Source organism: Trachypithecus francoisi, unplaced genomic scaffold, assembly GCF_009764315.1.
Source record: "Trachypithecus francoisi isolate TF-2019V2 unplaced genomic scaffold, Tfra_2.0 Lachesis_group11, whole genome shotgun sequence".
In the NCBI taxonomy this organism is placed as follows: domain Eukaryota; kingdom Metazoa; phylum Chordata; class Mammalia; order Primates; family Cercopithecidae; genus Trachypithecus; species Trachypithecus francoisi.
Window position 1 is genome coordinate 64,616,763 of NW_022681456.1, and position 16,629 is coordinate 64,633,391.

Genomic DNA, 16,629 nt, shown 5'->3' on the forward strand with positions numbered 1-16,629 from the left:
TTCTCTGATGGCGAGTGATGACGAGCATTTTTTCATGTGTCTGTTGGCTGTATGGATGTCTTCTTTTGAGAAATGTCTGTTCATATTAAGGACACATTTAAAGGATATTGAGTGTAATGGATGCTAAATTTCTTACTGTCAGAGAAGAGAGTTAAAACATGGAAAAGAAGAAAACTAGAGTGAATCCTGTGGTGTGAGATTAGAATTAGAGATACTGGTGTGGATTCATGATTTTCAATATAAATAGATAGATGTAGAGATAAATATAGTGTAAATACATGTATCTTCCAGCTCTGTTCACTGATAGGGCCTGGGAACAGTGACAACCTAGTGCCCAGATCTTGTTTTTTAATACTATCATGCACGTTGAGGAATCAGGGCTCCTTGGAGAAATGCCTATTCCATTTCTGAAAGCAAGGAAGGAACAAGGTGAGCCTTAGAATATCTTGTGCCAGAAAACAAGAAAGTGCTTGAAGAATAATGGCAATATGTTGAAATGGCACAGAAGCCAACTTGCAGAGGCTCACTGGCCAAATCGAGGACAGTGTGAACATCAAAATAAATAATAGTAATGGACTATTGATTTGAATAACTCCTTATGATTTGAATAAAATAGAAACCATGGGTCCATATTGATATAATAAATAAATGCATGACCAGGCACGGTGGTTCACGCCTGTAATCCAGCATTTGAGAGGCCAAGACAGGCGGATTGCTTGAGCTCAGGAGTTCGAGACCAGCCTGGGCAACATGGCAAAACCCCATCTCTACTAAAAATACAAAAATTAGCCAAGCATGGTGATGCACGCCTGTAGTCCCAGCTACTCAGGAGGCTGAGGCAGGAGGATCGCTTGAGCTCGGGAAGCAGAGGTTGCAGTAAGCCGAGATCACGCCACTGCACTCCAGCCTAGGTGACAGAGTGAAGTCCTATCTCTAAATAAATAAACAAACAAACAAACTGAAAATGTGATGAGCAGTAGTCTCAAGGCACCCCCTCCCCAAATACTTTACAGTGAAGATGGCTTGCAGGCATTACCTTAATCGAGTGATCCAAGTGATCATCATCAGTCATGGGGCAAATCAAAACTGCATGCCACCTGAAATGATGCAGTGAGAACATCACTTCTGTGGTATTCCTACCAAAGATGCATAACGTAATGGAATCGAGAGAACACCAGAAAAACCTTAGGAACATTCTATAACATAACTAGTCTGTGGTCTTCAAAAGTGGCAAGGTCATAAAAAGTCCAGAAAGAAACAACTGAAGAACAATCCAGATTGAAAGAGACTTAAAAAACATGAAAACAAAATACAACATGATTCTGAATTAGATGCTTTTGTTACGAAGGTCTTATTGGGACAATCTATGAAATTGAGTGGAATCGGATGATTAGGTGGTAGTAATGTATCAGTGTTAATTTCCTAATTTGGATAATTGTTTTGAGGTTTTATGTAGGAGAATGTCTTTGTAGGAATTACACACCGATATAAGCAGGGCCATTGGGTATCATGTTGGCTATTTACTCTCAAAACACTTCTGAAAAAAAAAATGATCTTTGGACAGTACTTTTACATTTTTTGAAAGATTGAGATTATTTCAATGTTTTTTTAAAAAGTGGGAAAACCTCTGTCGTTTTGGAAGTTATATTTTGGTGAGAAGAAACAAATAAATAAAATATGTAGTATATAAAATTATTATGGACTTGATCCCTGAGGCACTCTCACATTTAGAAATTGAATAGCAGAGAAAGAGTGAGCAAGAAGGACTGAGAAAGAACAGTCATTGAAGTAGGATGCAAATAAGGAAAAGTCAAGGGAGAAGAAAACTGCTAAAAGTATGAAGTGGTTCACTTTGTCAAATGCTGCTGAGATCAACAAGGTGATCACGGAATTAGCACTGAGGAGTCATGGGGAAAATCCTGGAGGAGCAGTTTCAACTGGGTGAGGATGGAAGCCAGATTAGAGAGGGTTGAAAAGACAATGGGAGGTGAGGTCATGGAGTTGGTAAGTACAGACATCCTTCCCCAGAAGTCTTGCTGTAAAGGGAACAGAGAATGGAATTGCAGTTGGAGGATTATGTAGGGTCAGTGGAGTATTTGTTGTAAGATGGGAGGTTATGAAGATGCAGACTGCAGAATGATGGAGGTGATCCAGCTAAAAGGAACAAACTAGGAATGCAAGAAACAACCTAACTTGGAGTAGTGAGAGGGATGGGAGGGGAACTGCATGTGGAGTCAGTGCTGTTGGCAGGAGCAGAGGCTCTTCATCCTGATAATAGGAGGGAAGGAAGGAAGGATGGGCCTATGGGAAGGTATGACTGCTGCTTTGGTGATGTGGAGGGGAAAACTTGCTATGAAGTTGCTTTTGTTTTAAAAGTGTAATATGAGGCCAGGTTATCTGCTGAGAGCAGAGGAGGGTAGAGGATAAGGGGGCAGAGGAGGAGGCTGAATGTGTGTCTTGAGGCTTTGAAGAGAGAAGAGGAAAAGTAAAATAGTAACAGTCATTTTGGAGACTAGGGACATAAAAATGGAAGGATTGCAGAGAAGTAACTAAAATGGTCAGGTAGACATGAGGGTTCATTTGAGATTTATGGTTATGAATTTAAACTGAGACCTGTCAGCATGCCTATGGATTTTTCTCCAGCAATATCTGACTATTTAAGTGAAGTAAGTGAGGATATAAGAGATAATAAGAGCACCAAATCATATTTTTTCAAATATTTGTATTTTTTTCTTCAGAGGCACTATAGGAGTCTAAATAAAAACAGACAAGGTATGTGTTGCAAAGCCTTTAATTAGAATGTTTGTGTTTTTCAAACATTATGCATAATTTCACATTTGTGATTAGTTAGCAATTATTTCAATACTTGTAAGCTCATCTACCTCAGATTTAATCATAATACATGAATGAAATTAATCAAATTAAGGAACAGCAATTTAGAAAGAAACACACTTTAAGAAAACAAAATTCTCAACTCAGGCAGTCTGTTTCTAGCATTTGATATTCTACCCCTTTAAAAATTTCATATTGCCCAACAAAAAGTGGTTATTTTTACTGTTTTTGGAGATGACTGAACAGATGAAGGCATCTGATGCTGCTGGTATTTTGCCCAAGATCAATTGAAGATAACCTTTTGTTATATTTTTTACTTAATATTGGACATACTCGTATCATTCAAGATTAAGTCTGGGTTATTTCTTTGATAAGAACTGAATGTACTGGAGATGTATTTGATAACCAAGGTTTTAGATAAATTTTCACCAGTAATAGTTCTATTTGCAAACTGAAAAATGTTGTAGGCTTAATATAAAATAACCACATTAGTGAACATTACGTCTCTTAGAAGAAAGGCCATATTTTGCTCCTGCTTCTGTAAAAATATTATTTCTTTGAAGGGGAAATAACGGTAGTGTGATCTTTCACTTAATTACTACTCCCTTAATGTGAGAAAGAGACAAAATGAGCTGAAGAAGGAAAATTCTGCAATTATACTCCACAACCTTTAACGTACTGACTGACATCTTTGTTTTGACAGTGATTTCTCCATGCCACCCTGTAGAAAAAGATGAAGCAAATGGTGAACGGTTAAAACATATCTTCATTGTAATATACATACTTCACACCCCTTGGGGAAACAAAATATTTTATCGATAGATAAAATAGTAAGATAGACCCAGTGATTGCTATTTATTAAATGAAGATATGTATACAAAGTACTTCACTCCTACCCATATCTCTCAGTAGAGCATAGAATGCTGAAGATAGAGATTGAGTAATGTGCGTTGTACAGCAGCAACTGCAAAGTGAATTCCACATTTATTTTATTTTATTATTTTTTATTTTTTTGAGATAGAGTCTCGCTCCGTTGCCCAGGCTGAAGTGCAATGGTGCAATCCTCTGCAACCTCCACCTCCTGGGTTCAAGCAAATCTCCTGTCTCAGCCTCCCGAGTAGCTGGGATTACAGGCACCTGCCACCACACCCAGCTAATTTTTTGTATTTTCAGTAGAGACGGGGTTTTGCCATGTTAGCCAGGCTGGTCCCAAACTCCTGACCTCAGGTGATCCACCCGCCTCGGTCTCCCAAAGTGCTGGGATTATGGGCATGAGCCACCGTGCCCGGCCCACATTTACTTATTCTAAAAAGAATTTCAAGATATGACAAGGAACTGGTAGAGTGTGAAGAATCTTAAAACTCTAGAGATCCCCTAAAATAAATTGTGGAGTAAAAGAGTAAGATTCTGGATCAGTTAAAGTACATTGTTTCTTCAAGGTGAAGGTAATACATTATTTGGCATAAGCCAAAAGCTGCAATTTTTAGGTGTCATTAGCATAATTGCGTCTTTGAAAGTCTGCTCTCATTGTATATATCAACAGTAGAGTAAAATAGTTTTCCCTTTTAACACGTAAAACATACCATGCTCGAATGCCTTGTGGATCACTGACAACCCTCTTTGCACAAGCTACAGCATCAGCGATGTTATTTTGCAGCAAAGCTGAAAGACAGGTGGTAAGCGATAAAAAACTTTAATAGATATTTTATTTTAAATTTAGGTTTAGCCAGCTTTATTCTGTTAGGCTGTGGAAAGAATGCTAAGATATTATTTTCTATGAGTCCATATATGTGTGATTGTTGGCGAAAACTTTCTCTTCATTCTCTCGCATTCAGCATGAAATGAAGTATTTTTTTCTTCATTTACCAAAGTCATTGGAAGCTCTGGAAGTATTAACGAAATGATTAAAGGTCCTCTTTGTACTAGACACTGTAAAAAAAAACCTAGTGATATTTCACTCAGCAGTTCTACACTGAAAATTTATCCAAAAGAAATAAGAAATGCACCCAAAGATGTATACACAAAACTATTCATAGCAATTTCTAAGAGGGAAAAATGGAAACAATCTAAGTGCTCAGTAGTAACAATTGGATCAGTAAATTATAGAATATTCATATATTAAAATTCTAGTCATTCTTTTCAAATGATGATACAGATTTGTATTTTTTTCTCATCTGGAAAATGGAGCAAAAGATCATTAAAAACCGATTTGTATTTGCTGACATGCAAGTAATTTTGTGTGATAAGAAGCAAATTGTAAAGCAGTGTGTATAATACAATTTAATTTTTGCAAAAGCACACATTACTTACATGTTTGTATGTGGGTATATATAAGTATGATGTAATTTAACATTCATACACATGATTGATATACATTCTGGAAGAATATAAACCAGAATTAGGCCGGGCGTGGTGGCTCATGCCTGTAATCCCAGCACTTTGGAAGGCCGAGGCGGGCGGATCATGAGGTCAGGAGATCGAGACCATCCTGCCTAACACGGTGAAACCCCGTCTCTACTAACAATACAAAAAATTAGCGGGGTGTAGTGGTGGGCGCCTGTAGTCCCAGCTGCTCGGGAGGCTGAGGCAGGAGAATAGTCTGAACCCGGGAGGCGGAGCTTGCAGTGAGCCGAGATCGTGCCACTGCACTCCAGCCAGGGTGACAGAGCGAGACTCCGTCTCAAAAAAAACCCCCCAAAAAACACAAAAGAATATATACCAGAATTTACCCATGGTTATAAACCTCTGGGGAGTAAGATTATGGGTGTTATTTTTCTTATTTGTATTTTCTAATTTTTATTTAATGACCAAAGATTATATAACATAAAATTTTTAATTAACTGGATTTTTAAAATAAGATTAATGTTCTCTAGTGGGAATTTTAATATTTAAAAATTTGATAATATCAACTTTGCAAGATTTCTGCAATATTTTTGACACTGAAGATTCCACGTTATTTCTGTTTTTATGAGTTCAATAAAATATTTGTTTCACCCTAAATAAATAAATCCTTAAGTTAATTTTTTATTTACAATAATAGTTCTACAGGAAATGTATTTTTTGAAGATGTAAACTAAAGAATTTAGAAATGGAATGTCATAATGTTCCTAATTCACTTAAAAGTCTCTCAGCAGTAGCCAGGTACAGTGGCTCATGCCTGTAATTCCAGCACTTAAGGAGGCTGAGGTTGGAAGATTGCTTGAGCTCAGGAGTTCAAGACCAGCCTGGGCAACACAGAATTTGCCTGTACTAAAAATTTCAAAAACTAGCCAGGCATGGTGGTGTATGCCTGTAGTCCCAGCTACTTGGGAGGCTGAGGTGGGAGGATAACTTGAGGCTGCAGTGAGCTGTGATGGTGCCACTGCATTACAGCCTGAGGTACGGTGAGACTCTGTCTCAAAACAAAACAAAACAAAACAAAACAAAACAAAACAAAAAACTCTCAGCAAAAAACAAAAAACAAGAAACAAAAAAACATAGAAGAAGTGACCATGGCAAAATGTTAACAACTTTTAAAGTGCATAATGGGCATATGGCTGTTTATTATACTAATGTCTCTAATTTTGTATGTATTTAGAACATTTCCTAATAAAAACTAAAACGATTGAAAAAGGACCATACAACTAAATTATCCCTAAACCTCCCCAAAGTAAGCAGGAGCAATGGCATTGTTTGGGACAAAGCATCAGTAAGGCCATTGACAGTAAATTAATAAGTCATTTCAGAAACTTCTGTATGTTCAAAAAAGTCAACCTTTTATGATACCGCTTCTTTAATTTCTTACTCAGGGAATTATGAGGAAAATAATAATGACTTTCTGGAAGTTGAGATGTAGTTTTTCTAGGTCCCTCATGAACCCTTCAAGGCTTTTTCATTTGCATGGAACCTCAATTCTTGTAAGTATAACCAGATTGATCAAATATTAGCTGGTCTTACCACTGCAGGATATATGACAGGCATCAACTGCTCCTGGGGTTTTGCCATTATTACACCAGTAGCGGCTATTGATCTGAAATATCCCATAATCAGTGCTTTCGTCTCCAGGATTGTAGTTTGTAGCTTCTGTGTTATAACCACTCTCCCATTTGGCCAAACACACCCCTGAAAAGAACTTATGTTTAGTAATAAACAGCAACACTAAGTGACTTACACTCTATAGCAAAATCAGTTCTATTTAGCTACTTCTATTTTACTGATTTGTTTTATAAGTATAAAGATTTACTTAACTTATAAAATATCTTAACACTTTAGTGTTAAGATAAGGGACTTGTAAGAGAATCCTTTTGTAATGCAAATTATCTTGTAACACTAATGAACAATATAACGTACTTTTAAAAATATTAAAATACATGTTTCTTCCATTGCTTTTACCCTTCCTGTGCTCCCATCCCTCAGGCAACATTCAGCCAAGAACAGAAAAATAAACAGAGCTGTTGAGTAGATTTTGTAAATTCATAGCAGATCCATAGGCTGATGGAAAAATGCTTTTTTAAAAAATTGGAAAAACATAAGGATTTTCTGATAGAGAGAAATTTTCTTACAATATCTAAAGGTGAATTTGGATATCAAGTTAGAATCTTGAAAACAAGACTATTCTGTGATTTCATCCCTTCACTCATTCATTCAAAAATAGCTATTGGGGGGAAATGTCTGAATTAAATCTGAAAACTACAGAGATTATTACATTGACAACTATGGACTAAACTGTAAAATAACTTTTCCTCATGGCACATCTTGAATTGTGTGGGAGAAAATGAAAGATAGTTAATCAAGTAGAGTAGATAAAAATAATAAAACATTTCATGCTGAGTTTCTGGGATCCTATACAAAGAGCGACTGAAGGGAACTAGGTTCCTGCTGCCCTTGTGTAGGGAATTCAATATATTCTTTAAAAACATCACTATTAAAAATCCCATGTTGGCCGGGTGCAGTGGTTCACACCTGTAATCCTAGCACTTTGGGAGGCTGAGGTGGGCAGATCATTTGAGGCCAAGAGTTCAAGACTAGCCTGGCCAACATGGTGAAACTCCATCTCTACTGAAAATACAAAAACTTAGCTGGGTATGGTGGTGCACACCTGTAGTCGCAGCTACTCGGAAGGCTGAAGCACGAGAATCACTTGAGCCCAGAAGGAGGAGGTTGCAATGAGCTGAGATCATGCCACTGCACTCCAGCCTGGGCCACAGAGTGAGACCGTCTTAAAACAAACAAAAAACAAAACAAACAAACAAACAAAAAAACAAACAAAAAAGCCACGTCATGGCAGGGCACTTGAAGACAAGAAAAATGCTGCATCACTCTAGGCTCGCAGAAGTTAGAAATGGGAAATAACTGGAGTCACACACCAAGGACTTGAGAGAGCTCTGCCAGGTCCTCAAATGTATCTTTCAGTCAGCTTACATGTGCCATTGAATCGCAGGCATCCAGCAAACTTCCTAGCACTAGAATAGTACAACAGGTCCTGTTTTACTTAGAATGGAATTTTCCCCTGCCATGCTCTTATTCCTTTATCGGGTATCTCTGATTATAAAGAACCAAACTGATGTTTTTAGCCATTGTAAGTATACAAAACCACAAAGAAATAAAACATCTATTCACTCAAAGCCCCTTCTTCTTCCTTCTCTCCTAGTGTCTGTTCCATACGTAGCTAATTCTCTGGAAGTATGGAGAGTAGACTTACAGTTTGCTAGGCTGACTCCCTTGTAGCCATCCAGTCCCAATTTTTTCAGAGTTCTGGCCAACTCACACCTTTCAAAGATCTTGCCCTGGACCGTGACAGAAAGGAGGACAAGCCCCAGAATAATGAGAGCCCTCATGTTGACTGCTAGGTCAGACTGCTACGCTAACCAGGGTGAGCTGGTCCCAGTATTTATATCTTTTACCTTCTTTCTTCCCCTTGTGGTTTGGTGGCTCCACCCTTTCAGCTGTGTGGAAAACAGGAACTGTGTATTGATCTACTGATTCTAAAGAGATTTTTTAATGTTTGAAGAGAGATATGCTGATTTTCTAAGAATTAGTCTACAGGAAAATAATGAAATGGCATTGTTTAAAGTACTGGCTCTGGAAGAATTGGGGCACAGCACTGTTTACAAGAAGGAACCTTCTTCTGTTTGATTATGAATTTGAGCAATTATAAAGAAAACAATGACTATTTTGTACAGCTTAAAATGAGCTGTGATTTTTGACTAACATTCAATTTCATGAATTTTTTCTATGCATTCACTGTTTGGTATTTATCTTTTTTACTTAAAATTATTTTACATACATTTTCCACAAAATGGACATGACATATGTGCCTGTTGTCTTACTGGGTATATAGTGTGACACCACGTTGCTCGACTAGTTTCTTACTCTAGACTCTTTTTGTTACTATAGTAAATGTTTTATTATTATGAATCAGTGTTTTACTATTATAAATGAGGTTCAAGTGAACAACTTTACCAACTACTTTTATTTATTTATTTTTTTTTTTGAGAGGGAGTCTTACTCTGTCACCAGGCTGGAGTGCAGTGGTGCAATCTCAGCTCACTGTAACCTCCGCCTCCCGGGTTCAAGCAATTATCTAGCCTCAGCCTCCTGGGTAGCTAGGACTACAGGCACGTGCCACCACGCCCAGCTAATTTTTGTATTTTTAGTAGAGATGGGGTTTTACCATGTTGGCCAGGATGGTCTCAATCTCTTGACCTTGTGATCCACCCACCTTGGTCTTCCAAAGTGCTGGGATTACAGGTGTGAGCCACCATGCCCGGCCGAATTTACCAACTACTTTTCACAACACTTTGCTTCCCATTTCTGTATTAGAACATAGGGGGTCATTAGAAAGCAATAGCATTTTTAAAATCAAACCTACCCAAACACATATATCCAACTAAATGCTACCTTGGAAAATAGCAATCTCAGGAGGCTGTGCACAGCTTTAAAAACAATGCTACCAGAACTCAAAAAGAACTATGCTTCTGTATCTGCCTATGAAGACAGATTCTGAGCCACACAAAGTGTCATCACTTTGTAGTTACCCTTATTTTTCATCAATGGCCTCTAAAGATTACCAGATTTGGTTTTAAATGACAGTTCAAGGACCCTGTCCAAAAATCAAGAATAATCTCATTTTTCAGGCTAGGTCTAATTTTGATTCTTCAGTAATAAAGAGGGCCAGGTGTGGTGTCTCATGCCTGTAATCCCAGCACTTTGGGAGGCCAAGGCAGGTGGATCACCTGAGGTCAGGAGTTGAAGAGCAGCCTGGTCAGCATGCTGAAACCCTGTCTCTACTAAAAATACAAAAATTAGCTGGGCATGGTGGTGGGTGCCTATAATCCCAGCTACTCAGGAGGTTGAGGCAGGAGAATTGCTTGAACCCAGGAGGCGGAGGTTGCAGTGAGTCAAGATTGTGCCATTGCACTCCAGCCTGGGCAACAGAGTGAGACTCTGTCTCAAATAATAATAATAATAATAATAATAATATAATAATAATAATAAAATAGTGAGACAGATTTTCAGGACCCAAAGAGACAGAAACCAAGTAAAAGAGTTAGTCTTGGCTGGGTGCAGTGGCTCATGCCTGTATTTCCAGCACTATGGGAGGCTGAGGCAGGAGGATTGCTTGAGACCACGAGTTGGAGACCAACCTGGGCAACATGGAAAAACCCTATCTTTACTAAAAATAATAAAAAAAAATTTTTAATGGGCTTGTAGTCCCAGCTACTCGGGAGGTTGAGGGTCAGAGGATCACTTGAACCCGGGAGGTTGAGGCTGTGGTTAGCTGAGATCATGCTACTGCACTCCAGCTGGGCAACTAGAGTGAGACTGTGTCTCAAAAATAAAAAAAAGAAGAAAAAGAAGAAAAAAAAGAGTTAGCCTTTGGTCCCCTTTATACCATTCCCAACTCAATACTAAAGATGGCCACTTATTACATGTGCTGGTTGCAGCCTTATGCTGGTAAGATTAATTTTTCTTTTCAAATGTTTAAACAGTTATGACCTTATACTATCTTAGGAATGGAACAAGCAAATATTTGCTGCCAACCTGAACCAAAGTGATAGCATGTTATCAAGTGACTACTTCAAAGGGATCCCCTTAATTATCTCCCCTGGGGAAGAAGTTAAGGGCAGTTATAACATCCATCGATAACCCTGTCATTCCATTTGACGTAGGTTTAATGAGCAATCTATTTAAAAATAAAATAGCAAGTAAGCATGATTTGAGGGCACAGATTATTTTTCTTCCTCAGAAATTTTGTATGTACTGCATGTTCTCTTTGATGCAATGTATGCATTTTATCTTTCTTACGAAAGTTGCTTACAGACCCTAGATTACTTTGTTGTATTACAGTGGACAATAGTTATGATTTACTCATTTGTTTCTCAAGATAGAGAAAAATAATTCTTTATGGTGAGTGTTGGGCGCTTCAGGCCTGGGAAAGGGAATCTGACTAAGGGTTTCTCACACTTTTGACTATTCCCCAAAACTAAAGCCATCCTGAAAAGATGAAGATTTGCCATCATGTAAGATATTCTAAACAATGTGCTATAGCCCTCTGTTTTGTTCTGTTTTTAGATAGGATGTAAGGCCAGTTTTGTTTTGTGTTGTTTTGTTTTTTTGGAGATAGGGTCTTGCTCTGTTGCCCAGGCTAGAGTGCAGGGGTGCAATTTTGGCTCACTACAGCGTGAACTCCTGGGCTCAGGCAATCCTCCTGCCTCAGCCTCTCAAGTAGCTGGGACCACAGGCGAGTAGCTGGGACCACAAGCGTGTGCCACCACACCTGGCCAACTTTTAAAATTTTTAGTAGAAACACAGTCTTGCTATGTTGTCCAGGCTGGTCTTGAACTCCTGGACTTAAGCAATCCTCCTGCCTCAGCCTCCCAAAGTGCTTGGATTACAAACACGAGCCACTGCACCCAGCTCTGTTAGGCCATTCTTGTGTTGCTATAAAGAAATACCTGAGACTGGGTAATTTATAAGAAAGGAGGTTTAATTGGCTCATGGTTCTACAGGCTGTTCAGGAAGCATGGCATCGGCATCTGCTTCTGGGGAGGCCCCAGGAAGCTTACAGTTATGGAGGAAGGTGAAGGAGGAACAGGTATTTCACATAGTGGGAGCAGGAGCAAGAGAGTTGCCGGGGGTTGGGAGAGTGCCGCACTTTACAACAACCAGATCTCGTGAGAGCTCACTCACTATCACCAGGACAGCACCAAGCCACGAGGGATCTGCCCCCATGACCCAAACACCTCCCACCAGGCCCCAGCTCCAACACTGGGGATTATAATTCAACAGGAGATTTGGATGGGGATAAATAACCAAACTATATCACAGGGTCTCACTCTGTTGCCCAGACTGGAGTGAAGCAGTGCAATCATGTTTTTTCAGCTTTGATTTCCCAGGCTCAGGTGACTCTCCCACCTACAGGCATGTACCACCACATACAGCTAATTTTTCATTTTTTGTAGAGACAGGGTCTCGCTATGTTGCCAAGGTTGGTCCTGAACTCCTGGGCTCATGCAATTCTCCTGCCTTGGCCTCCCAAAGTGCTGGGATTACAAGCATAAGCCACTATGCCCTCTGTTGAAAGTGGTGGGTTGGGCACACAGGTTTCTCTCTGTTCACTTTCCAAATTACATTAAAGTATCAACAAAAGGAATATGAAAAGGTATAAACCAACAAGGACAAAGGAAAAGCAGACGAGATGATAATAGATGAGAAATGTCAATAAAAGTTTATAATACAGAGTGGTTGAGTAGTAACTGATTTAGGATAATGGAGAAAGCTGACACCTGAGTGCCTGGAAAAAGGGGAATCACTACAGAGCAAACTAACTCGTGCCTTAGATCCTGGAAAAAACTAGGTAATTCTGAAGGCAGGACTGCACGGCAGTGCTATAAACAGAAAGACAGGTTGGAAATCTGTATGTGAAACAGTTAAGCCCCAGATTTTCTCCCCCAGACCAGGAAACCAGGTTGCTGCCTTTTCCCAATCCTCGAAGAAGGATGAGAAGATCACTCTTTGGAGAGGATGAACCAGAGACTCTGGACTTGGGACTCAAGGCATGACTAAAGACAGGGGATAATGCCATAATGAAAATAGGGGCATTAAATACAAATCTGCCTTCTGAACAGTAAGCCAGTCACCCAGTTCTCAACCTGCCTGAACCGAGCTCCTCGATGTCTGGCTGCCAAAACTACCTCCCAGGCAGGAACCAGTAGGATTCTCTCTGGAGTTAATATCTGAACCAGGAGTAAAGACCTATAGATATTATTATTTGGGGCCCACAGTGAAATGGCCAGTCTTGATCAATTGCTTGTGGTGAGACGTACCCAGGTTTACAGATTTTCTGCTCAGCTCTTTAGTGCTTTGTACTATTCGTACACAATCAGTGGAGGATACTTGATGAAAGACACTATTGTGAAATACAGAGTGACATTAACATCAAAAGAAACATTTCAAGAAGAAGAACTCAAAGGAAACAGAGGCAAAACAAAATAAGACATAAACTATAATGAATATCTCAGGGAGATAAGAGAAAATAAGAGAAAGAAAGGGAGAGAGAAAGAGAGGAGTGTGTTTTAGGCCTTGAAGGGAACTCTAAGAGAGAAGTTCCAAAAATATTTTAATCGATAGTGGAATTACTAAAGTAAGGGTGATTATTCTGAAGGCGTCCTCATTCATCTGCATATATGAACTCTGTCATATTTGTTGAGGCAGTCATGTTACTTTATAGTCATCTTTCTTCTGCAGCTCATCTCTACCCAGATATATGTTCTCTTAAATTTCAATGGAAATAAGTGAACTATTTTCACAGAGCTTCATGAGAGCATTCAAATAACATATAAGCCGTGTAAAAAGTAACTAGAAAGAATATCTCAGTACAGTGTTCTTTTGGTAGGGTCATTTTTATTGCATAGTTAAAAAAAAAAAAGATTTAAAACTCTTGCAAGAATAGCATTTGTATTTCCTGGAAGAAACACAAGTTGCCATGCTTCCAGAATGCTACCTCCTATCCAGGCTATTGTTTGGGAAACAAATTCCACTGAGAGAGAATAAGCTTGGGAGGGACTTTCTGAGGCCACTGGGTATTGACAAGGTAAATTTGGTCATATCTAGGGTGACAGTGGCAGCAGATTCCAAGACTGGTAGCACTCGGCATCTCACTCCCATGTGGGATCCAGGACAATGGCAAGAGGTATCTTGGATGGCGCGTAGCTGCTGGAGAAATTGAACACAAATTGCCCTGCCTTGGGCATCAACAAAGCTTGGAAAAGGAGCCTCCTGCCTTTGAATGACCACGTCAGCTTGGGCAGTAACCACTGTCTGAGCAGCTCAGGTATGACCATGACAGGCTGAAGCTCTAACGTCTTCCCCAGGTTTTCGGAACTTCATAGTTTTTTTGAGACTCCTAGAAGCTCCTGGACAGGAGAGCAGCTTAAAAAGTTTAACGAAAACTAGCATTGCCTCACCACACGGGGGAAGTGGGGCTTAGAGACATTTTGTTAGATTTGGGAAGAAAGCAAAGTGATGTTTCTTACATCCATTTATGGTACACCAAATCTATACTAACCACACTATTTGATATAGACTTGCTTGCTCTGATTAGAATGTGATTAGAAAGCAGAAAATGAGATGATTCCTGCGGGCTCTAGGGATTAAACTATTTTCCTGAAACTAGCTCGTTGTTGTCATGACTCAGGTCACCATTAACTCCAGAGGTAACCCTAGGTCATTTTCTTTTCTTTTGTTTTTTTAGAGACAGATTCTCACTCTGTCACCCAGGCTGGAGTGCTGTGGCACAACGTAACTCACTACATCCCTGAACTCCTGGGCTCAAGCCACCCTCCTGCCTCAGTCTCCAGAGTAGCTGGGACTACAGGCACGTACCACACACCTGGCTAATTATTTTAATTTTTGTATAGATGGGGTCTCACTTTGTTGCTCAGTCTGGTCTTGAACTCCTGGGCTCAAGTGATCCTCCCACCTTGGCCTCCCAAAGTGCTGAGCTTGTAGGTATGAACCACTATGCCTGGCCAGTGTTTAGATTTTCAATGGTTCACACTAGTGAGCCAGACCTCTCTGTCTTTATAATCTTGTTTCACTATAATTTATGTCACTACTATGTAATTTTTGTTCCTGCAATCTTGTTTTTGCTATTAGTATTAAGTAATTAAAATATTACCTGTGTCAGTATATCAGAAAAAAGAATTTTAAAAACCTCAGAATGTCACTGACGCAGGTAAATCTAAATTGTATTAATGGAGAGAAGCATTGGCATGGCTTTTGTTAGATGGTGCAAATAACCACTTGGTAGTGAAGCAGTGCTGCTTCCTTGAAGTTATTGAGGACGTTGGGATACTGTGGTTAGGAAAGCTGCATTTCACTCATGACTCAGCTGAGGCTGCCCTGTGGGGTTTGGCTTAGGGGTGCAGAGGACCTAGATTCATTTCTGTTGTGGCAGCATGGCTGCTAGGAGAATATACAGGGAGTGAGAGAGCTGGGGTGTAGGGAGCAATACCCTCTGACTCTCCAGGGGACACTAGATGCTGAAAGGTTAAAGTGAAGTAATTACTTTCTCAACTAGTGGAGCTGCTATGTACCAGTCTTGTGAAACAGGACGAGCACCCCTACCAGCTGCCCCCTGCAAGTCCAGGAGCCTGGCCATGGGTCAGAATGACTTTCTGTGGGAGTAGTCCCTATGAGGAGTAGGGCTTGACCCCAATCCAAAGGTGGCATTTCGTTGGCTCCTGAGGCACATGGGTTGCTAAGAAATGGTAACTAATTTAGGATTGGCTAATTCAGACTAGTGTATTTTTTTCCCAAGTATTAGTGATCACAGTGTGTTCTTTTTGCTTTCTTTCTTCCTGTTGTGATTGGCATGCAATCTGTTCTTTTAGCACTCCATATCCCTGTAATTTGAGGTCCTGCTCATTGCAAAATAGATCAAACAAGCTAGATAATTTCCTTCCCGGGTTTTCTGATACCATCTAAACTCCAGAAATCATATAACTTTAATTTATGCTATGGTCTTGCTGCTGTTGCATTTTGGGTCAGGTAACTGGTTGATTCCGAAAGGAAATAATACTATTCACCATACATCACAGGACTGGGTAATGGGGAATTATTTCTACTACATTGCCAATACTGTGCTACAACAGTCTCTAGCAAAAGTCACATGTTACTATGTTTAAAATCTGTCACTTGATCACTTGGCCTAATAAGTAGCACTAGCCTAGTAGGGGTATTGCTAGGCTCTGCCATGCATTTTGCCTCCAGCCACAGAGAAGAATTCTCCATTTTTGGTATTTGCTGCGCATTTACTCTGTTCTTTGCTTCTCTCTTGCTATTTCTTCAATCTGCTATGCCCTTCCCCACCTACTTTGCCTATGGAAAGCCTCTTAATTCTACAAAGTCTTCAAAAAGTATAAGCCAGCCAGGGGACTGAAGGAATTGAGGTTAGGTGGGCAGTGTTCTAAATAGAGAAAGTCATACAAGCAAAGGCAGAGAACAAAGAGAGTAGGCCAAATCTGAAAGAATCACTGAAAATAGTTTTTAAAAAGTAACAACATTTCAGTTAAAGGGATATTTAGAGTTAAGACTCTTTCAGAGTTATGTTTAAAGTTCAAAAACAGTTTTGTAAAGGCATCCTGGCTTTTAAGCTCTTAAATTGCTTTTAATATGCTTCTTACAGTTGTTGCCTTTGCCATGTGTCATACTCTCATGCACTTATTGGGAAATAATTTGTTTGACAATGTTTTATCTAGCAGCTATTGTCCGCTAGGCAGCACCGTGCAAGGAACTCAGGTTCTGGTAGGAACT

The 16,629-nt window shown here is 39.6% G+C and overlaps 1 protein-coding gene across 1 annotated transcript; it reads right to left on the minus strand.

Annotated features, from left to right (window-relative positions):
* Positions 1-2,775: 2,775 nt before the first annotated feature.
* Positions 2,776-8,708, minus strand: LYZ (lysozyme). Its single transcript, XM_033221315.1, has 4 exons — positions 8,513-8,708; positions 6,769-6,933; positions 4,416-4,494; positions 2,776-3,553 (listed from the first exon to the last, which is right to left on the minus strand). Exons 1-4 carry the CDS (start codon positions 8,646-8,648, stop codon positions 3,487-3,489), a joined length of 447 nt encoding a protein of 148 aa, XP_033077206.1. The 5' UTR covers positions 8,649-8,708; the 3' UTR covers positions 2,776-3,486.
* Between the last annotated feature and the right edge of the window lie 7,921 nt (positions 8,709-16,629).